General features: G+C 37.4%; 1 protein-coding gene across 3 annotated transcripts in view; it reads right to left on the reverse strand.

Annotated features, from left to right (window-relative positions):
* Positions 1–24,650, reverse strand: part of adgrb3 (adhesion G protein-coupled receptor B3) — a 108,343-nt gene that overhangs the window by 21,576 nt on the left and 62,117 nt on the right. For all 3 annotated transcript variants that reach the window (XM_086168205.1, XM_086168197.1, XM_086168190.1), the window contains 6 exons: positions 24,379–24,447; positions 21,274–21,382; positions 15,785–15,931; positions 14,852–14,927; positions 13,808–13,910; positions 13,256–13,299 (listed from right to left, as the gene is read on the reverse strand). In XM_086168205.1, coding sequence (XP_086024331.1) covers positions 13,256–13,299; positions 13,808–13,910; positions 14,852–14,927; positions 15,785–15,931; positions 21,274–21,382; positions 24,379–24,447 — 548 coding nt within the window. The remainder of the gene's footprint in view (positions 1–13,255; positions 13,300–13,807; positions 13,911–14,851; positions 14,928–15,784; positions 15,932–21,273; positions 21,383–24,378; positions 24,448–24,650) is intronic.

Genomic DNA, 24,650 nt, shown 5'->3' on the forward strand with positions numbered 1-24,650 from the left:
TTTCACCCTGGAAACGGCGGATACTCCGCTCCTTTCAGCCGGCGTGAGAGGTGGCGGCTGATACAATGAGAAAATCAACGCACGTTGTCGCAGGATCTGTTTACTCGGCTGCATGTCTAATGCGACGGCGGGGATAAATAATGCTCGTGGATTATTCTTGAAAATCATTTCACACGAGAAAGTTACCGCTTCTCGGCGCGTTGCTCTTTTTTGAACCCCGCTGCAAAACCGATACCACCCCGCGGAAGCAGCGCGAATGGTTGCAGCCGGTCCCCAATTCACACCGCCAGTAGGTGAAACGAAAGGACCGTCCTTCTTCCATGTTTTGTTCTTAGGGGAATTTGAAAAGTTTATTGCCACAATAAAACCGAGCGCGGCTCCGGACGCAGTCTTTGCTGCAATCTCAAATGAACATTTCTGACAAAACTCCCCGGGCATGCAGCCACACTGCCACCACGTATTTTCCCTCCCGATCCTTTCATGACAAAGGTACACCATATCAGTGATTTAGCACAAGAGAGCATGTAGCTGCTGATTTGTGCACCGACTGGCATTTGCTGTGTGAGGCAATCCTGCTTTGTCATTTGATCAATATGGCAGGGATATTTATTATTCCTGGAACAGCCTGTTGCAAATTTCCCACCAGGGCTGACCAACACCGCCTCAATACAGCAATAAAATATCCCCCCCCCCACATCATCTCATCTCTCCTTAGCTAGGGATTTGCTTTAGACAAATATCTGATCCGACAGAGAAAACCTTACCACAAACACACACACACACACACACACACACACACACACACACACACACACACACACACAGCTATTCAGCCAATTTGCTTAATTATTATTAAATATATATATACACATATATATATGACTAAATATAAAACTAGGAGTTCACCAGGCAGAGTAGACAACAAATGTAGAATCTGGTAATAACATCAGCGATTGTGGAGAAAATCTGTCCCTAGTCAGAGCCCTGAGTCATGTCTAAAAAGCCTATCAGGGCATAACAGATTTACCATTCTGCTTTAGGCTCTCAAGGATTTTCAGCACTACAGAAAGGTTCCAGGACTAACATTTCATGATAATAAATTCAATTTAGGTCCATCCCAATGCTACCAAGTTATACTGAATGACAAAAAAAAGAAAAAAGTTCTACTTTGTATATGTAAGTAAATGTGTCAAAATAAATGCATTGTCAGAAAGTACATTTCACCATAATAACAAGCCAAAAAAGGAGAAAAAAGACAAAAAAAATACAAAAAAAAGGAAAAAAGTTCTAATTTGTATATGTAAGTAAATGTGTCAAAATAAATGCATTGTCAGAAAGTATGTTTCACCACAATAACAATCCCATAATATATTTATGCACCATAGTTACAATGATTAACTATGCTGTTGTTGGGACCTGAGGTTACGTTGGACAAACAATACACACTGCGAGAAAGACATGACTGTATGAACTCTGTTACTGCTTTTGGTGCGCTAATTTACAATCAGTTCTTGGTACAGTCAGTTTTGGCTGCATCAGCCCAGAGCATGGTTTAAAATGCATTTAATCAATAGATGTGTTTAGGTTTTAAAGCTGTATGGGATAAATCCCATACAGCTTAAATGAGATCTGATCCTGCTGCACTGAAGCATAATGGTAAACTCTCTCGTACTACTGCTGCTGGGGAGATGGTGTTTTGTTCAGTTAAAAGTAATGATAGAGCAACCTGGTCTGAGCTCCAGCAGCTCTATTACACTACTTTAAGCAAAGTCTTTTGATTGTTACAAATTCAATAAAGGGCAGAGAAAGGGGCAACAATGAAACTATTGCTCCATGACAAAAACATTACCAGACTCTTTGTACAGCTGCCCATTTCAGATTATCTGCAGTGAGAAATTTGTGGGCGGCACGTTGTTCAGCTTCTCACAACACGAAGGACCCTGGTGCGATTCTGACAGGGGACCTTTCTGTGTGGAAATTACATGTTCTCCCTGTGTCTGCATGGGTTTCTTCAGGTTTCCTCACACAGTTCAAAAATACGCAGCAGATTAATTGGAAAAATTGAGAAAAAGTGCCAAGATGTGCAAATGAGAGAATTAATGGTTGTCTGTCTGTTTATGTAGAGTTTTGAAAAAATCTGCAAACCAAAAAAACTGCAAAAACAAGAAAAAGTTAAAAAGTTTTATTTTACAAATAACACAAAACACTTCTTCTTGCATGCATGACATTTTGAGCAAAAAATATACTTCCCCAGATGTTTACCGGAGATATGCGTTAAGCATCTGAGGAAGTCTATTTTTTCTATGTTCTATCCTAGTTGTCTATGTTTTCTGTTATATGTAAAATAAATCATCTTTTCTTTTTGGAGCATTTCTGGTGTGTGGATCTTTTCAAAACTCTACTAAGTCGATTTTTTTTTGATTCAGCACCCACGCCTAACTGGGCAGGAGATGTGTGTGTGTGGTTTTCTTTTATAACTATCTGTTTATGTCCAGGGTGTACCCCGCCTCATGCCTGATGGCAGCTGTGATAGCCTCCACAATCCCCTGTGACCCAGAGTAGGATAAGTGGTAGACAATGGCTGGATGGATGGATGTGAAATCTGTGTTTGCACACCTGAGAAAGAATTATTTCTTTATTTCTTTAACCACCAAAGTACACCACAATTTCTTTTGATGTGACAGATTCATATAATTTGTGATGTGCCTGCTTGCTGTTAACTTTGAGCTGATGCCAGCTCCCACCTGTGAGAGCTCAGTCCGCAGTGTGAGCTCTAAGAATCACTGAGTCTAACTGTCTGGATGTTTCCTTTCCTGCTGTGCCAGTGAGAGAATAAGAAAGAACATCCTATACTGAGTAGTTATATATTATATGTTCTTTGACCTGATATTGACTGTAGAATCTAAAACCATGTATTTTACCATACACTGATAGCAACGTTTACCATGCAGTGGTGACAAGCTTTGACTTAATAAGTGAATATTGTTAAACTTGACAATTAGTGTGTGTTAATGACCATAATTATTTTTTTCTTGAAACAATATTCAATAAAATCAATCAGAAAATGCTGTATACAATTATTTTAGCTACAATGCAGCTACAGTGTCATTGAAAATGAAAACGAAATATTAAGTAACTGTCTGTAAAACATGAAGTGGTTATATTACCATTTACTCCTTATGCAGTCCATTATTTTGACTCTAATATAAATATAAATAACCTTCAATTCCTCCTGGTTTGAATTCTTTGTTTTCCTTTCTCTTCTTAGTATAAAGTTGAAAAATTTATCACTTGAGTTGCTATTAGTAAATGACTTACTATGCAGAGTAATCATGTTGAAATTGTATTTTTGAACTAATTTAGTCATTTGCAACCTGAATACATGGGGAAAAAAATTCTTTGTATGTTTTATTGATTAACCGATTTAAAAAAACAAATGAAATAAAAAGTAATTTCATGAAAAAACTACAAGAAACACAGAATATCCCTACAGTCATGTAGTGAAAAACTAATGTTAATCTACTTGAAACATATTTCTTGGTATTGAAACTGAGGCACAAGTAGATTTGTCTGTCCTGACATGTTGAGTATCTTCAACCACAGAGATCCTGGTCTTTAACCCATACATTGACACTGTTCAAACTGTATTTAAGAGTCAGTAAATAGTAAAGCTGTCTACCTTGTCCAAGCTCCCCCTACTCCCACTTCTAAATAACAAATTTACATTTGGAAAATTAGATTACTGTGCTCACAATATTTGCTCCCGGAAAAAGGGTCCAGAGACCTCAGTAAATTCCTTGCATGAATAGTCAAATACTGTACTTGGCTGGAGGCTCCGAGCAACACTGAGCTTTATGCAATATACTTTAGGCAATTTTCTAAAGTCTTGACAGGAAGAGTAGGGTGGAGAGAATACGGGTTAATTATTCCCTCCATCTTGCATCTCTTGATGTTGGGCACTTTATTTCAGTCTGTGATAAAAAAATGATAAAAAGGGCAAAATAAGCAAACGCGTATAGTTTTGTGTAGCAAGAAAAATCTTATTGAGACAATGATTCTTGTCTAACAGTCCTTGGTCAGACAAAAGTATATTCTGTAGCGTGGCCTTACAGGAACACAGCAATACCTCCAAAAGCCAGCTACTTTATGATTGGAGTTCTTATCAGACTGTTAACAGTTGTTATAGAAGTGAAGCTTGGAATTACTGTTCACATCACCAACCATGCTGTATCAAATCACTGAAAATGTCCCTGCATACAGAGACCATCTCAAGATGAAGAAACATGTTAAGGATATCAGAATGATTGTCACCGTCAGGGGTGTATTTCCTATTCAAACCTAGACTAAAAAGAGCAAACAGGTTTCCATATCCATGGACTAAACTTTATCACTGTAATATTTCAAGTAGGTTTCTATGACATGGGGATAATTTTGAAAGCTGCTTATCTCGGATATGAAAATGTCAGAGAAGCTTGACATCAGAGGAGGCAGCCATTAAAGGGCCTTTATTAGCAGGCATCAGAGAGCAAACAAATTTCAACCCAACTCAAATCGACTATACTTTTAGCTGAATGAGAAGACTACTGGGCCTTAACTTCATGGGCGGCGGGTATATTTAAACCTCCATCATCCATTGTCTGCCTCTTATCCTGCACTCAGGGTCATTGGGGATGCTGGAGCCTATCCTAGTTGTCATTTGATGAGGGGCCGGGTACACCCTGGACTGATAGCCAGTCAATTGCAGGGCCACATATATACAAACAAACAACCATTCAATCACTCGCTCATTCAATAAAATGATTACTAACCTTGGCCTCCCACATTGTGTTGCAATGGTGAAAACTGCATCTAAAAAGTTTAACATCTCAGTGTTGGCTATTTAGTTTATTTAACATTGACTACATTCAATATGCAAAAAGTCAATCATTGTTTATTTCTTAATTATTCAAAATTCACCTGTCAGACACATGATAATTTAAAAATGCCCAATTTGATGAGAGAGTAATTTGCAAGTGAATTTTCCTAATTCTCACTTTGTCATTGCTTGAACAGTTTGGTGTCAGCCTTATTGGCTGGAAGCCATTATCTCCATGTGCTCAGAAAACCTGGAGCTGTATCTGCTGCATCTCACCACCTGACATGTAAATAATTAATCAGTTTTGATTATGCAAAATATTCAAGTAAGTGAAAAGGCATATGACATGTTTAGTAATTTCGGTTAAATTCTCAAAAAATGAGCATAAATCCACTCTCCTCCCATTCAGCTGACTCCATCTTGAAAATCACATATACTTTTCATGTCTAGGTCCACTGTATTCATTGCTTTATTTAGACTTTGCATTACTCAGTGTAGGATGGTAATATGATTTTACAACTTCCCACCAAATTTTGGACAAATTAAAACAAAATAAGTTGCTTTCAATTTAAATTTTACCATATCTTAAAATTATTGGTACCACAGGGCAGTGTCTCCCTGAGCTGGGTCCAAGCGTGGATAAATGCAAAGAGTTGCGTCAGGAAGGGCATTGCGCGTAAAACTTTTACCAAAACCAAACCTAATAATCTCATACTGGATTGGTCGAGGCCCTGGATAACAACAACAGCCATTGGTACCAATGACCTTCAGGGTACCAGTGGAGAGAAAGGTGTGTACGTAAGCAGAGAGAGAAGAGGAAAGGCAAGAGTCTGGGAATGACAGTAGGGACTTATTGGGACTATGTCAGGAAAAGGTAGAGAGTTGGTCGACATGATGCAGAGAAGGAAGGTGGATATACTGTGTGTCCAGGAGACCAGGTGGACAGGTAGTGAGGTTAGAAGCTTAGGAGCAGGCTTTAAGCTGTATCTATTATGTTACTGACAAGAAGGGAAATGGAGTAGGAGTTATTTTGAAGGAAGAATTTGTTAGGAATTTGTTAAGAATGTTGTGGAGGTTAAACAAATGTCAGATACAATTATGAAGCTGGAAATTGAAGGTGTAATGGCTAGTAGTGGCTATGCCCCGCAGGTGGGATGTGAGTTAGAGAAGAAAGAGATGTTCTGGAATGAGTTAGAGGAATGATACAGAATATCCCCGAAAATGAGTGAGTGGTATTCGGTGTAGATGTCAATGGGCAGGTTGGTGTAGGCAATATAGGGGATGAAGAAGGGATGGGCACATTGGTATACAAGACAGGGACACAGAGGGGCAGATGGTGGTAGACTTGGCACAAAGGATGGAAATGGCTGTATTGAACAATTTTTCTCGGAAAAGGCAGGAACATATGGTAAATTATAAGAGTGGCGTAGGAGCACGCAGGTAGACTACATCTTGTTTAGATGAGGTAACCTGAAAGAGATCAGTGACTGCAAAGTAGATGTAGGTGAGAGTGTAGCCAGACAGCATAGGATGTTGGTTGCAATACAGACAACAAAGTGATGGAAGCTGAAAAGGGAGGAGTGCTGCATGCTTTTCTAGGAGGAGTTGAGAAAGGGTCTGGTTGGTCAAGGAGAGCTTCCAGATGACTGGACAACTACAGCTAATGTTAACAGGGAGATGGGTAGGAGAGTACTTGAAGTATCATCTGGAAGAGGTAGATAAGGAGACTTGGTGGTAGAATGAGGAAGTGCAGGAGTATATGTAAAGAAAGTGGTTGGAAAAGAAAACGTGGGAATCAGGGGACTTAAGAGAACAGACAGGAGAACAGGGAGGTACAGTGTAAGGTAAGATAGAGGTAGCAAAGCAAAAAAAAGGGTGTATGATGACTTGTATGCTCGGTTGGAGTGAGATAATGAGGGAGATAATGAGCTATAAAGGTTCACAAAACAGTGAGATACAGATGGAAATGATGTACAGCAGGTACGGGTGATAGAGAGGGAAATGTATTGATAGATGCTAGAAGAGTTATGGGAAGATGCAAAGAGCACTTTGAAGAGCTGATGAATGAGGAAAATGAATGAGCAGCAAGGGTAGAAGAGGAGTGGAAAAGCCGTTGGTCCTGATGATATACCTGTGGGGGTATGGAAGTGTCTAGGAGAGGCAGTGGTAGAGTTTCTAGGGAGATTATTCAACAGGATTTTAGAGTGAGAAGATGCCTGTGGGATAGAGAAAAAGTGTGATGGTGCCCAATTTTAAGAATAAGGGGGATGTGCAGAATTGCGCCAACTATATAGGGATAAAGTTTATGAGCCAAACAATGAAGTTATGGGAAAGAGTGGTGGAAACTAGACTGATAGCAGAAGTCAGCATTTGTGAACAGCAGTATGGCTTCATGCCTAGAAAGAATACTGCAAATGCAGTATTTGCTTTGAGAATGCTATGGAGAAGTACAGAGAAGGCCAGAAGGAGCTGTATTGCATTTCTGTAGACCTAGAAAATGACATATGACAGGGTGCCAAGAGTGGAACTCTGGTATTGTATTAGGAAGTCTGAAGTGGCAGAGAAGTATGTTCGACTGGTGCAGGACATGCATGCTAGTTGTGTGACTTTGGTGAGGTGTGCTGTAAAGGTAACGGAGAGATTCAAGGTGGAGGTGGGACTTCATTGAGGATCAGCTCTGAGTCCCTTCTTGTTTGCAGTGGTGAACAGTGGACAGGCTGACAGATAAGGTTAGACAGGAATCTCTATGGACCATGATGTTTGCAGATTAAATTGTGATCTGTAGTGAGAGCAGAGAACAGGTTGAGGAAAATCTAGAGAGGTGGAGGTATGTGTAGGAAAGGAGAGGAATGAAGGTTAGTTGCAGCAAGACAGAGTATATGTGTGTGTGAATGAGAGGAACCCAGGTGGAACGGTGAGGCTCCAGGGAGTGGAGATCAAGAAGTTAAGGGATTCCAGGTACTTTGGGTCAGCAGTCCAGAGCAGTGGAGAGTATGGAAAAGTGGTGAAGAGATGGGTTCAAGGATGTTGGAATGAGTGGAGAAAAGTGTCAGGGGTACTATGCGATAGAAGACTATCAGCCAGAATTAAAGGAAAGGTGTACAAGACAGTGGTGAGACCAGCAATGCTGTATGGCCTAGAAACAGTTCCAATGACAAAAAGACAGGAGGCAGAGCTCGAGGTCACAGAGATGAAAATGCTAAGGTTCTCTTTGGGGGTGACCAGGATGGATAGGATCAGGAATGAGCCTGTCAGAGGAACAGCACATGTTAGATGTTTCAGAGAGAAGGTCAGAGAAGCCAGACTGAGATGGTTCGGTCATGCACGAAGAAGGAGGGATAGTGAATATATTGGTGGACGGATGCTGTAATTGGAGCTGCCTGGCAGGAGGTCTTGAGGAAGACCAAGGAGAGGATTTATGGACATAGTAAGAGAGGATATGAAGGTAGTAGGTGTGAGAGGAGGATACAGGTAATGGGGTTAGATGGAGAAGGTTGATTCGCTGTAGCGATCCCTGAAGGTAAAAGCTGAAAGGAGAAGAAGAAGAAGAATCTTAAAATGATGTAAATGAATATGAATTAATAATTAAATTTGAGTGCTTCATAAACAAAAGCTAAGTAAAAGCTAGAATAGAATGCTATTTTAATCACAATCTATAATGAAAGTCACTTTAATAGATTAGAATAGAATAGAAAAGAACAGAACAGAACAGAACAGAAAAGAATAGAATAGAATAGACCTTTATTAATGGCCTTTATTAATATAAAGGAAAGTTTTTGCCTGAAGGCTCTAACATTACATATATTCACTTGAAAAAATTAAAATATGAATGGGAGTGATCTGGCTGGCTGCCGCCCATGACAGCGCCGGACATTGAATGGAGGGACCACAGTTCAATGCCAGTCTAGTATATATCAGATATAAAACAAGACTTAACTACTGATCAACGATGATTCAAATACGCATAGGATAATCTGAGCGGGGATTGTAAAACATCAGAGATCTAAAAGTCAAAAAGATAAACATTGAGCCTCCCATTGGGTGTTTGACATGAATTCTGTGGACTTCAAAAGAATTAAATGGCAGGGGAATGCTCTGGCTGGTAATATGTCACTCTTTAATTCTCTTTCCTGGCACGTTTAGTGGCCGTCTAAAGAGAATTTACACAAGTGATTTGAAAACTCCAATTGAGTTAAACCAACTAAATAATCTTGGTAATCCATTAACGAAATACAAATATTAATCCTGGGAACACTTAAAAGTACTAAGATCTAAAATGAAAAATTTTATCACAATGAATATTAAATGTATAGCACAGCATTTTATTTTTTCAGTATTCACACACACACACACAAACACACACACACACACACACACACACACACACACACACACACACACACACACACAACACACTCACAGATACATAAATATATACATATATGGTTGCATTTACATGCAGTTGTACATATATAAAAGGAGAGGCTAACCTTGAATCAACAGATTAATGAACGGAATTAAAAGTAGATTAAGTCAGTCCAAACACTTGAAAATCTAGTAAAGCTGGAAAACCAAGTGAATGGGGTCTTTTTCATATATTTCTAGTGGCACTTGACTTACATATTGTTTTTTTTGGGGTATAAATCCTGTTTGTATTGAGGTTTGAAAGGTAACATCATTTTAAGCATCTGACTTATTCTTGGTGATGTGGAGCTGCTAACTTAGGAAAAAGGTATTAGTTTGTTTGATGCTATTTACTTTTCCCAGCACATAAAGTCTAATAAGGGCATGGACATTAATCTCTTTTCAGCTTAATTTCCCATTAATGCTAAAACTAAATTAGTAAAGCTGGAAGGCAAATTATTTTCCTTTAAAATAAATCAAATCAATGAGCAACTGAATTTGAACAAAACTGAACGAGTATCAAATTTAAATAAATGATGTTGTTTTATTGGACATGTCCCTCCCTTATTGAGATTTTAAACATCTTATGACACAATATTTCAAGGCAATAATAAAAACGATTCACATGAAATTTTATTACTCCCTAACAAGACTGCAAGAGGCCCGACAGTTATGCTATTTAAATGCAAATTTTACCCTCTGTACTGCCAGTAATGCCAAAAAATCCAAAATATAATCTATTACCATTGTGTGGCAGTGGTTGAAATCAGTCTAATCTGTAAACAGTCCAGGGGTGCGTCAACATATTGCATTTCATATTATGTCGGAATTTGACCATCCAATCAAGCAACCAATCGTAATACATGAATTGATACTTGGTGAATCAGCTTCAGCTGCTACAAGAAGAGAGGGGACTTTAAGCCATGCAATGAAGGCTACTTTGTTTAATGACTTGGATTTGTCTCAACCTTTAACTATTATATTACAAATATTTGAAAATCACCTCCAGAGGCTTCCATGTTCAGAGGTCAATATTCAGCATCATTCTGGATCAGTGACCTATACTACGAAGAACATATGACCCCTGAATGTGAAAAATTTAAAGAATGTATGGGAACGATCTGGCAGGCTGCCGTGATAGCGCCGGAAGTTAAAATCGATAGATAGATAGATAGATAGATAGATAGATAGATAGATAGATAGATAGATAGATAGATAGATAGATAGATAGATAGATAGACAGACAGACAGACAGACAAGACGGACAAGACAGACAGACAGACAGACAGACAGACAGACAGACAGACAGACAGACAGACAGACAGACGGATAGATGGATAGATAGATCCAGGCTACAAGTAACTATATGTATGCGTGTATGTGCGCATGTTTGTGTGAGTGTATTCAGTTTCAGGCAGGGTAATGATGTGGACCTTACTATATTAGAAAGTTGTATCTCAATATTGTTAAAAAAAAAACAATTAAAAAAAGACAACTTACCTATAAATTGTTTCGCCTCCCAAAGCTTGTATAAATGACTTCAAAATATCAAACTTTTTCATTTGCCTGGTGTTGATGGGTTACCACAGAGAAATTATCTAATTAAGAATGATGAAAAGCCTTCTCTCTTGAATGAAATATCGGGAACCTTGCTAACCTTCTGATATCACTGATGTGAATTAATTTTCACTCTTAGCTATATTAAAAATGCAAAGGCAATAGTCTATTACATGACACAATGTAATCAGAGGACATAACTCAGAGAGAGATTCCAGTATTAAAAGCATAACACTTGCAGTGATATGAAGCTGGCAGTTTTATCAAAAGGATCTTCTGAGTTTAAACGCGTAGAAAAATGGTTTTCAGAAAACAATATTTCTATTTCAGAAGTTTAATCAGTCTAAGCAGCCATCTGAAAACTGGCCTCCAGGATTCACCGTGGTCTTAACATGTTCTAAATCTGGATCACAATAAGCCAGTGCATCATGCAACATTACACAATTCCCCACTTGTGAACAAAATTTAATCCTGCAAACTGTTAGATTGAGCACTCTCACTTTTTATGAACTAACTGGGGTGACAGATGGTTTATTACCCCCTCAATGACTCGTATTCTATAATAGGAGCAGACAACCGACTGAAGTAATAATCTTATCATGGAGCACTGATTAAAATTACTTAATGTAATGATAATAAAAACATTACAATTAGTAAATATTTGTATCATGGAACTCAGAGCAAGATTGTGAGGGCATGAGAGTTTTCCCAGCTATATATTTGCCATTCAAAAATAGACCATCTTTTGTAGAGGACAGATCATCTTTTGTAGAGGACAGACCATGCACATGCAAACTTAGTAATATTAACAATGAAATGCTGGCAAGGCCTGTGCAGCTGCACAAATATTTGCAATAATTTGTCATTGAACTTCCAAGAGATCAGCAAATATTCAAAGAGCATAATTTCTAATTAAGTTGGATTTTATACAGTCATTTGGCAGATGCTTTTTATCTATCTATCTATCTATCTATCTATCTATCTATCTATCTATCTATCTATCTATCTATCTATCTATCTATCTATCTATCTATCTATCTATCTATCTATCTATCTATCTATCTATCTATCTATCTATCTCTTCCTTCCTGCCTGAAATTAGTGAAAGAGTTGGAGGGAGAGAAAGAGGAGAGGATGTGAATGTTGAATGTGAATGAACAGTCCTACCATTTAGAAATCCACAAACAAAGTTGGATAAATATCACACTATTTTTGAAGATTTTAAAAATTTGCGCTGCTTTCTCAGGATCACTCTTGTGCATTTGCTGAAAACCAGTAGAGATGTGGATATGCTGAGAGGTTACTTTAGGATATCTGTAACATAAAACTAAATTTGTGACCGCTCACCCCAAAAATACAACAATGTGAAAAAAAGGGCTGAGATAATCCATCACAAACAACAGTCCAATCTCAGAGTCGTCTCTTGACTTCTGTAAGCCAATGATCAGCCCTCATTGCAGAGTCAAGGGATTTTTGCCGTCTGGATTTTTAACACCTCTCACTGTGATAAGAACAGTGTTGTAAACTATGCACACACAAGATACTTCTGCTGAAAACATAAAACACCATCATTATGCCAACCAGAGGAGAATGGGGATTGTTAAGATCACAATAATTTTTCATTATTTAAGTAGAAGTGTATTTTGTGAACAAATACTGGGCCCTATGCAAAGTGCAATTTCTAAAATTTGCAGATTTTGTGCATTTTCAATGACCCTAGAGTTCTTGCTGTGTTATGAAATTAGAATGATATCTGATACTTCAGAACTTTGGGTAAAGTGACAGTTCAGTTTTCATGTCTGTAATTTCTCTTGTAAAAACAGACTTTCAAGATAATTACTTTTTTAATGTATTTTTAAGTGGACACATGCTTCCAATTTATTGATTCAGAATTCTGTGCAGCAAGCTGATAGAACTTATTATGGCAACTTGACTTGATTTTTTTTTTTTTTTATTTGACGTCTTTATGTTAATGGTCTTGAAAGTCTGTTGGTAGCACTTTTCATGTTTAAAATATCACTCTGGTCAAGGAAAATGTAAGACTTTACCTTGAGAGTCTGTCTTAACATTGACAAGTGAAAATGTAATTGTTTCCTCAAAAAATTGCATTTACGTTATAACCATACTTGATACACCATTTAAATAGCAATATGGGACTGCTATATAGTGAATAACAAGTCCAACAGAATCTTAAAGGCATAAGAAATAACATTGGCATTTGTGTAAAGCCTTAAAGCCTTAAATACATTTATATTTAATTAGTTGACCTATATGCAATGTGTGGCAGACTTCAAACCGAGTCATTCATTCTTTATTAATCTAAACATACATCAAAGGTGCTTATAATTCACATCAAAAAACCAAGTGGGGTTAACTTGGGTTGAAAGGATGTCCTTAACACAAAATCTAGGATGAAAAGTGACATGCATTCCCACTTACATTGCGTTGGTGTCCCAGAGTGCACAGTATGGGTTCAGTGTACCCTGGAAGACATGGAAACAGACGAAACATTATAAGTGAATAATAAGAATACTTGATCCTGATCATTAACCTACTACACTCACATCCCTCATCCACAGAAAATATGTTTTGCAGGCAAGGCATAAACGCACATTATATTAATGAAGCATACACTTGCTGACTCAAATGCGACTCAAATGCACTTTATCTTGAAGTTGCATAAAAAGGTCTGTGTCATAAAAGGGATTGTGCTTGTAATTATCTGACTGCACTGCACTCTCTTGGCGCTGGGTGCTTACAAAATAATTATCAAGCCAATTAAGCACAATTGTATGTTGGCTAACAGGAGGCGATATGTGTTGTGGGCTTTATGAAACATTTGGGCAAAAGACAAAAGGGTTTTTATAATCGTTTTCATATGAATGCCAGTAATGAGGAATAAAACAAGCATTTTTATTGTTCATCTATAAAAAAGACAACAACACCGTTTTCTTTTGTTCTTGAAAATGAAAATATTCATTGGTTACTCACATTTGCCAGATGAGCCAGTTCAATCTCCAGATAAGACTCAGTAGCCTTGGGCTCAGGTCTGACTGTCACAGCAATAACCTTGGAATTCACAACTGTGTGGTTCCTGAGTCCAAGAGAAAGGGACAGAAAAAAAGGCAATTAATCACACATCAAGGTTGACAGTGTCACACATTTATTGTCACAGAGGGCCCATTGCTGAGAGGTGAAATTGCAACAGTCTCATGTCTAAACAGCAACAGTTCGGCCAATAATACTTTATTCTTCTATGGCTTAAAACTGTATACATTAACTTTCATTCCAAAAATTAATTGTGTAAATGATTACTTATCCAGTTCTCTGCTCCATATACTCTATGTACCAAACTGTTGACATTTAGTCAAAAGATTTTTTTTTCTGTCTTTGGAACTTGACAAGCTGAACATTTGGCAAATAAAAAAATCCCAAAGTCTAACACCCCTTTAGCTGCTTATCCTCCAGCTAAGACAAGCTTAAGTGTCCTGTTACAAGTGCCCATCCACATGTATAGAGACAGTTGCTCTTCAACCTAAAAAATTGGTCTAACCACTGAAATGACTACTTAGGATAATAGGGCCAAAGCTGTGTTGAATGCATCCTGGATCCAGGTGCCCGTACAGAATATGCTACTGAATTTTCTAAAGACCATACAATGCAATACAATATATAGCATTACATTATATAACCTTTGACTATACTTCACACACCTGTCTATCATTTTTTAAAGACGTTTGTTTGAACCTAAACTTTAACTTTCAATTGTTTACAAGGCAATAAAGGAACCCTACACATAATTTAGCTAAAATTTTCCGCTGTTCTTGTAAAACTTTTTTGTCCTTAGTGTGAGACATTTCAGGCATGGCTACAGTGTCTCTAGCACAGTCTTTTTTATGCCTTGATCAACTGCTCCAAATAAAACTGGCCTCCTGTCCAGTTTTGTCTGCTGCCAAATGATTAAATCTATATCATTTTTTTCTTTTACTAGCAGATAAATACAGTAAATGCTGCTGGGTGATATGTTGCCCTTACTTTGGTGAAGGTAGCATAAGTCCAAGAGTCTTGTAGAGTACTGTTCCTAGAATGAAGACAGGCGATCCTTCCATGTCTAAATTGCAAATAAAGAAATGTGTTAATGCAAATTTCAGAAAAATCAGCATTCAGATAATGATTTACAAACTTGTACAAGATTGGACTGTGACATCACTAAAATGACAGATATACACAGTAGTCCATAACAATTGGAAAATGCCAACATAATGGAAGTTCAATTGTATCATCTTTCAATGGCATGGATCATTTTTGAAAGACACAAATGTATTATTTAGAACATTTAAATAGATGTACCATATATCAATCAATAGATTGAAGCACAGTCTCAATGTACATGCTTAAATAATTAAAAAGATAATGGCTAACATCCTTCAACAGCCATTGTTCAAAGGGGTTAAGAAAAACACCATAGTATGTGCCATATATGACTTTGTTTTAGCCATGTGACATGGATACCTTATCAAGTAAAATCTTTGTGTCGTTATCTTTTTTGTTAAGGATACATAAAATGTTACTTGAAAATAATGACTGAACAAACAAGCAAGAACGAGTAGCATAATTTCACTTTCAAGATCCAGCAATTTTAGAAAAAGCTATCATCACAAGATGGAAATGTCTGTGTAGAAGTCTTTTCGTAAGATTTCAAACAAAGCAATTTATTCAGCTTTTGCTGAGATGCCAAGATATATTTTTTTCATGCCTTTCAGCTGTGGCCAATAAATCAGTCATCATTCAATCAAATTATATTAAGCATTCGCTGCTGTTCCAGTGTAGGGTCCTCTCCAGAATTAAATAAGTCTAAACAAAGGTTAAAATCATAATACCGGTACAAAGTAACAAGACAAATATATTTTACCGATTGCTGTGAGAAAAGATTCAGGATGGCTCTGAAAAATGTATTCAGTCACGTACCTGCTGACTGTGATACAAAGAGGTCCTTTGGGATGACCACTTTATCCTCCGAGTTCCTTGCCCAGTCGACCATGCCTTTACGACCCTTCATGGGGAAGTTAATGTCGGTCATCACAGACACGGCTGGAAGTCTCTGGATGCTGGCAACTGCAGAGATTAGAAAAAGAGACCAGTGAAGAAATCCTGATGAAAATAGGTCAGGTTTTAACAACCAAAATATAACATGTTGGCCATATGTGTTTTAAAAAAAAAAATTCATGTTTATATTTTATGTTTCATGACAATTTCAAATGATTCACATCAATGCCAAATCAATGCAGCCCTTTATTGAATGCCAGTAGAATGATGAAAATTTGAATATTAATACACAGTTTAATCTGATAACTCTTTCGACAAAATGTGAGAGCTAAATGTTTGATGCCAAGTTTCCCACTGAATATTTAAGGGAGCCACTTGAGGCCCTTACAGGTGGAGTGCTCCTGGGAAAGGAGTAGAATAACTATTTTCAAATGGGCTGTTATGGAGGAAGCAAGACTGTGACAACTTTTGAGGGAATATCTGAACAGCTATGGACATAAGAATAAGAATAAGAATGAGAACAACTTTATTTATCCCAAAGGAAATTTTTGTAACATCAACTGGCTACGGCACCTTACTGTCATCTTATTAAAGAGCTCAGATTTTTCTTTCACTTCTTATTAAAAGCTGTACCAAATTCAAACTGATACTCATTCAAATTCACTTTAACAGAAGCTAAAAAAAGCTCTTACAGACACTTGACAACTTGCAGACAGGTGATCTCCTTAATCTCTCTTTCCTTTTCTCACCTTCCTGCTAAGATGCCAGAAAAGGTTTGTCCATCCTTTAGCAATGATAGGGAAATTCTTGGTATCAACTGAAAAGGCCTCAGCATTACATGAGGAGGATAAAGCTGCACTGTTCTCTACCTGGTATTACAGCCAGACCCAGTCAGGTGGTACTTCAGAGAGGGGAATCTGAGGTTAATCCTACTATTGATGCAAAAGCTCTATTGTTCCTTGTTCTCTGCCAATACAATTTGAATCTTGGCAAGATTCCATGTTTGAGTAAAATCTGCAACAGGATAAGGAGTGTCTGTATGTTTTGGATGATCCACAATGACATCACAATGCACATATAGTCCACCATTTACAAGAAGTGTGTGTTCGCAGCACCAGGTGCTTGGTGCAGCACACTGTGTGTCTTTGTATATTTGTGTGTGTGTGTGTGTGTGTGTGTGTGTGTGTGTGTGTGTGTGTGTGTGTGTTTGTGCAGTTGTGGTCTGCAGGATAATTTTGCATGTAAATGGGGGCTTCATTTGCCTGGAGGGGCTACAAAACACAAATAAAGTCATAATTTAGGATGATGCTTTAATACACTGATTCAGTTGAGTGACGATTTTGTAAATGTTATTTTTTCAAAAGAAGAAATACTTCTTTTGATGCTTCCATGAGGGCATTATGTAAGAACAACAGCCAAACTATTAATTATTATTGCAAGACAATTCGTCTTAGAGCAGTTGGTTCCATTATAATTTTGTATTATTACAATTGATCCCTGATACTGTTTGAATATGCTCTTGCCTTACCAATGAGATCCAGAGCAAAGATGTCAGAACTGTGTGTTGTATTCCACTTTCAAAGTAATGCTTAATTTTCCAACATGTCCCAAGGTCCACTTTATCCTCTGCTTGTAAGGACAAAGAAAACTTGCGGGGAAAAGAGCTTTTGCAATCAAGGTTATTTGACTAAAACTAGGAGGACAGACAATGATGCACCTGTGACAGTTAGTATTTATCCATATGTCAAGGGGTTGCCATAAATTAGTGACAAAATGATGCAGCATCATCTTACTCAGCCAGATTCTCACTGCTTGGCTCAAACTGATGCATCCACAAACCTTTCCATTCATTTAATCAAAAGAACCATGTAGCCTCCAAAACATGCGGGTATGAACGATATAGCAATATTAGTGTGCCTGGCCCAAGTCCAATGACACAGTGAACAATATAAAAAAAATTTGGAAATAGATCACTCTGTGACTGTTGTTAAATACTACACACACAGACACATACACGCACACCAACAAGAATTTCCCTTTAAGGACCTGTCGACATCTCTTACTGTCAAAGAAGGGTAAAAAAATAACCTAAAACAACAAAGGACAAAATTTGAAATGCCCCTATGCCTGAAGAAAACTTTGATTCATTATGTGCAACATTCCTCTGGGGACTGACATTTCCCAGAGCATCAGTAGTATGACAAAACTATCCCAGGTTTTGTGAAGAAATGTGTTACAAACATATTCATTTGATTTGATTATTCAAGAAATATATAATCAGCTGAGAGCAGCTGATTACAAGAGATTAGTGTGAGGCTTTCTGAATGGTATAAATAAAGACCAAAGGAGTTACTCTGATAGTGAAAATTAAACTGAAATTTGAGATTTAAAAAAAAAAGATATGTTGTTCACAGATTTACTACTGCCTCAACTGTTTCTGCATTTTAGCTGGGAGCAAAGTAGGTAGAGAAAAAGGCTAAAACATACCCTGATTCAGATTTTCAAATTCACATTCACATTTTTACCTATATCACTGAGCCTAAGAGCTAAAAACATTTATCCAAGGAGAGCACAATGCGGCCTTTCCACATCTGTTAGATTAAAAAGGCCCGGCGGGAGAAGCGGAGACTGATAATATCCTTGATGGAAGAAGCAGGTCAAGCCACCCAGAAAAAGTTGACTCACAGAAGGCGTAAGAATTTGTCTCTATGGAGCTGTGGTGGAGGCCCATAGTATCTCAAATCTCTGCACTAAGCTGCTTGGCAAAGATTTATTCCCTGTTCTAATGATCCTATGAAGGATGTCTTCACAAATTCAAAGTTTGCTTCAACTTCTTCTCCCAACAATTTGGGCAGTGAAATCCAAACAATTCACTGAAAAGTGCAGATATTGAGCAAAAGGTTACATCATGATGATCAATCTTCTATTTTTTAAGACAGATGAACCATTTCCAAAAATGAAATGTCACATCAGAAACCTCCAGCCCAACAGATGAAAGAAGTGCTTTGAATATCATAAAATAAGGCATAAAGAAAATGTTAAAAGATCGCAATTTTCATACATTTTAAACATTACAAAATTTCCAACAGGAAAAACAACAAGATACTAACAAATACCATCCCGCCCTAAAATTCATGAAACAAGTAATTTCGATCCTCTGAGCTCTTCACCAAGCAATAATGTGGAAATGATAATACACAAGTTCATTTGTGATGAAAATTTGTACCAGGGTAAGGGAGTATCAGGAGAGGCAGCCACCAAAAGTGGAAGACAATCTTTGTTGCAGTACTGTCACTCTTTAAGTTACAAACCAAAGCAAGGACACCCATGTTGAAATATTTCTATAATTAATACATACCAGATTTATCTTCAATGAGCTTCAATCATTGACATTATATTATAAAGTGTCAGGCCAACATTATATAAAATGGTGGGTAAAAAGTGAAAATATAAGTAATTGGCAATGTACCGGTAATTACGTTAGTTTAAATGTAAGGGCTGGGATAGGTTAATTCAGTAAAATCAGGGGCAATAAAATTACATCAGAAGATAACAACAGTATCTAGTTGTAATAAAGGCATGTGTGCAAAACCCTCTATCCACTGTCTAGAGCTCTCTCACTAAAACAAGCTGCTAAAGAACTGAAGCTCAATGCTTGGTGAACACAAGTCTCCATTAAGGCTTGAATGAGATTCCTTCCGATCTACCAACTCCTCCAAAGTGTTGTGTTCTTATACAGGAGGCAAGGAGATGTTTGTTGAAAATATTACACTAGTACATAATTGAAATAATACATAGAGATGCTTTGCATCTTGAAACATAATTTTCACATACAGAAAAAGTGGTATTTATTTGTTAATTAATTTAATTGGCATTGCACGCCCCTAATTCTAGTTGTTGTTTGTTATTGTTTCAAATTCTGAATTGAAAAAAAAAAATAATAATAATAATAAAAATAAATAAATATATATATATATATATATATGTATATATATATATATATATGTGTAAAGCAAAAAGTAGGGGCCTAAGGCCTATTGTGACATTTTTTTTAAAGAATAAAACTAAAAATGAAAAGAAATGGGTCAACATCCAAGGTATTGGAGACCTGTTTTTAAGTGTCTATAACTAAATTTGTGTCCAATCTTGTCATAATTGGATCTTTGAATGGATGAATTCAGTTTACAGTGTTTGGTGTCCTTCTCTTCTGGGTTTTATTCGTTATGATGGAAATCATATAGAATAAAAAGCCAATGAGTGCAAGTGTTTGCAAGAAGTGGGTCAAATGTTGGCTATTGAAAAGAATACAAGGAAGAAACTAACTCCTCCAGAGAAATTGCCTTCCAGCACAGCTGCTCATGCTCACATTCATTTGCATGAATAAATCAACACCACAGTTCTATTATTCCGTCCCAGCAAGACAGCATTTATGGCTGAGTAAGAAATGAAATGCCACAGAGACCTCAGATCATCCAAGAGGCTGTTCGACTGAAGCTAAAAGAGTCTAAAAGAACATTAGGGAAGAGATATTGCTCAAAGTCTCACTCCCCGATACTTTTTTTTAGGAAGGGTTAGAATCTCAACAACAACCAGTGCTGCATTAAAATATTTTCAAGCTCATTACAGCTACAACGAATCTTATACTCTCTCATTGAATATTAGTGCCTTTTATCACAAACTCACACAAGGTTTCTTTTTTCCTTTTCCAAACTTTGCAAGTTTTGCAATGGAATGATGAATAACCGTTTAAATGCAGCTTCACTTCAGCACTTGAGAATTTAGGATATCCAATCCTTTTGTTCAAATTTCCTTTAAATAATGGCATTACCATGAGAATAACATAAACTTTCTTTACATTTACTCCAAAAATAGTATTTTGTATTCAGTATTCCAATCATTTACATGCCAAATGACATATAGAAATAGATGAACATTACAAGTGTCAAATTAAATATATATAATTCTAAAATGCTAAAGCTAAAGCTTTGTCCCCCGCACTTGGTTTTGCCCAACTTTTTCCTCTGCATTTTCTTAAGACAGTATATCTAGCTTTGATTCTTTATAATATAATACATTAGTGCCACAGAAACCATATTATATACAATTTAGGAATGTTTTATGTATTTGTTTTTTTTAAGATAATAAATTAACTTTTGCATCGATTCACAGGACTCCTGTTGCATTTCACTGGAATTTATTGTATTAAGACGACAAGCTCTGTTGTAATTAATATTATTGATTCACAGTAATTTCACTCAGCCATTCACATCATGCATCATTTAAATTAATGATGTTGGGGAAACTGACACAAGAAATAAGCAGAGTCGGGGATTTCATAATCACATCAAGCAGAAGTAAATGATGAAACCAGCACAGAGGGTGTGGCCTTGGAGAAGCGAAATGAATCTTACCCAGGTTCCCAGTCATTAGATAAGCATTGTGGAAATCCTTCATGCCCAACCCAACGATGTGGATGAATTCCTCTATGACCTGCATCAGCTCCACTGCTCCAGGATAGATCTTGAGAGCAGAGAAAAAGATGATATACCGCCTTAAATTTCAGCATCAACACTATTAATTGATAATACAACAGCAGCCTGTAATAGAGCAAGAATTTTGAAGAGTATGTTAAAGAAAAATAACTTGTCTAGTGCCACAAGTGTGGCAAGAATATATTGAGCTATTTTAACTCTTTGAAAAATGTTTCATACTGTTTGCACTAGATGGAAAGTCAGGGGCTGAGCAAAGATAACAGGATTGTTTTATAAGAACGATAGCTGTACAATGTCACAGCTATCGACTGGTTGTTGTGATATTTTAATCTGGACTCAAACTGTAGAGGATGTCTACATTGTGGTTGTGTTGTTAAAAGAAACAGAAACTCACATGCACCAGGCATGCACCCAGGCAGTTTCTGGATGGCTTATCCACTAAAAGGCTCTTTCAACTCAATTGTAACTGAGAGAATGTGGAGGCAAGAATTCAGTACCATGGACAGCTTCACAACTCAGCTAGCAAGGAGGTTGTTTGGTCAGCTCTTTTTCCAGAGTCAATAAATCAAAGGCTTGTTAATCCAATAGCTGACCTTCCAAATCTTGCACTACTGCCCAGGCTGCCAGTCTGGTGCTTAGAGGTCAGTGCTAATGAGAGGCTTTGATTCCAGATCACCAGTTTTGTCATTTGACTGGGATATAGAGGATGCTAATATTTGACAACATCACTATCACATGAACTGTCAGCTGGCAACCTCAAAAAAGAAAATCTTTCTGAAAAATGTGTCATCTAGGGCTGCCGTATTAAAGAATGATTGCAATAATAATGTGGATTTTACATAGAATGGTCATTTTTGTTTCTCAGTTTAATTTAAAAAACGTTTTTGGTGTGCCTAACAAATATTTCTCAAGATCTCCAATGTGTGTTGGATACAATATGTAATCATGACATGTTGGAAGAGTTAAATTTCACTTAAAATTAAATACATCAATTTTAAGTCATATAAGGCCTTCTTCTGCTCTGACAATCACCATCAGCTAAATGGCAAGATTGAAACACATTTCCCTTTAAAAAGAAAGTGTTACTATACTGTCCAAAATGAGAGCCAGATACTATGACAAGGTGTTAGCAACATAGAAGAGGCAAAGGTTGATTAGTAAGAACATAAAACAATAAATACGCACAGTAAAGGGCAGTGAATGAAAGATGTAGTGGAAATAAAATTTGCAATGGCACAAATAGGGAACGTTGTGAATTGCCAGATAAACAGCAGGCAGTCCATGAACATTCTGAGGTAGTTCAGACTATTTGACCATTCTGTGCTTTATCTCCTTCTGGGCTATTATGCGGCCAGTGTTAAGGGGCAACCGCCACCGCCTGAATTGGAGTGCCATCCAGATTGTGACAAGAGCTGTATTATTTACAACATTTATTTTTTGCACATTCATGACATAACAGCATTTTTCTTCTTAACATCAGTTATCTCTGAAACTGATTATGTCATGGTTTTCCAAACAAATATATACACAAGATGCCAGGCAAATATAGCCACCTTTGACAGACGCACAGCAATTAACAACTCACACTAAGTATATTTTTATCAAATACCTGAGGCAAGTAACCCCCTCCCCCTTGATACAATGTGTTCTTTGTGTTTGCACATACCACTACATGTGCCATTGTTCAGACAGGCAAGTGGATCAGTGATGCTGAACTTGAGAGGCTCAGACACAGCAGAGTAAAAGCCATATTGGGGGAAAAAAAAGCACATCGCGTCGCCCCTTCCGGCATGTCTGACGCACAGTGCAGTCATACTCATTCTGCAGGTCTCCATAGCAACCATGAGATGTGAAGGCAGCACAGGGAAATGGCTGCAGTAGAATTTCTGAAGACAGAGCTCTTCCTTTCTTTGCCATGGTAACAGTGACAGGAGGTGAATATATAGCGATCTTTGCACGGAGCCAATTCTACAGCCAGTAAAACCTCACAGTGAGGTTTTTCATGTGCAAATTATAAAAGTCCACAGTGTGCAGTGTGTGGGTGTTGTGTAGACTGAAATCCGTACACTGATTATGCAAGAAAATCCAAGAAGTGAGAAAAAATGATAACTGTGAAAAACATCTCTTGAAATTAGAAAATTGTTGTCAGCCAATGTCCAGCACTGAATCTGAAGACATGCAAATTCATAAGTATATAATCCCAGAAACCCTAAAACATTCAATAGAAATTGGAGCTGTGATTTTTTTTAGTTTAAGCCAGGTAGCAGAACCTGGAAAAAAAATCACACATCCAGCCAATCATGTGTCTGGACAGGTGATACCTAATGTAATACAATTTAACAGTGAGATTGACAACAGACCAGATGGCCTCTGTAGACTTACATCCATTACAGATAATATCTCTATCAGAGGTTGGATGTACGTGATTTCAGGATTCAAGATGTCTCAGACACCACTGGCATTTTGAAAAGGAGCAATGTCACATTTCTGGAGTGATGTATCTGACCGCGCAAACAACCACAGATAATTGATAAATTCTGTACTAAAAGAAGGTCTCCACTGCAGCATACAGAACATACTGCAGTTAACTAGATGTTGAGCTGTTTTTCCCCTGTGATGATTATTCATTTGATGGAGAATCATTTAATTATGAGGCAAAAAGAATTGATACAACATTTACTGATAGTAATACTCGAATCCCCCGGCCAGCCATGATCTTTATCAGCTGAATGGAACAAGACCATGGAGTCCTGCACTGCCAATGGTTGCAGGGTCTGTGGAACTGCTGCTGCCACCATGTGGAGCTCTGAGGAAGATAACTTTTAAAGGTGGCCAAAAGTGACACTGCTTTTAAGATCTATCAGCCTACATATGTTGAAGTAAGCATTATTTTAATTACCAATGTAAATTACTCTTTATCTCCAACATTGAGATACTGCCAATGTATACATCTCAAGAGTCAATTTCAGAAGCACAGAACGCTGTGCAGAGCCCTGAATGATTTACTAAGAGTGCTATGCTTACCTTCTGTGCATCCTCCCATTTTTCCTTATTTTCCTCCTCCAAGAGATTGCTGATAATTTGAAAGAAGTTCTGTAGACATGATGAAAGGAAAAATGTGTAACACACCCACACATAAGTATTGTACTGCAGCAAGATGCCTTTCAAAATCAAGGCACATAAACACTATGCGGTCAATAAGGGCTGTCATGGAAGCAGTGATACCTATATATTATAAAGGAGCCTCTGAGGGGCTTAATAGTACCAGGAAATCTACTACTGAAACCTTAATGGTG

This window comes from Fistularia commersonii, chromosome 2, assembly GCF_037954325.1.
Source record: "Fistularia commersonii isolate RoL2024-O1a breed Wild chromosome 2, RoL_Fcom_v1.0, whole genome shotgun sequence".
NCBI lineage: Eukaryota > Metazoa > Chordata > Actinopteri > Syngnathiformes > Fistulariidae > Fistularia > Fistularia commersonii.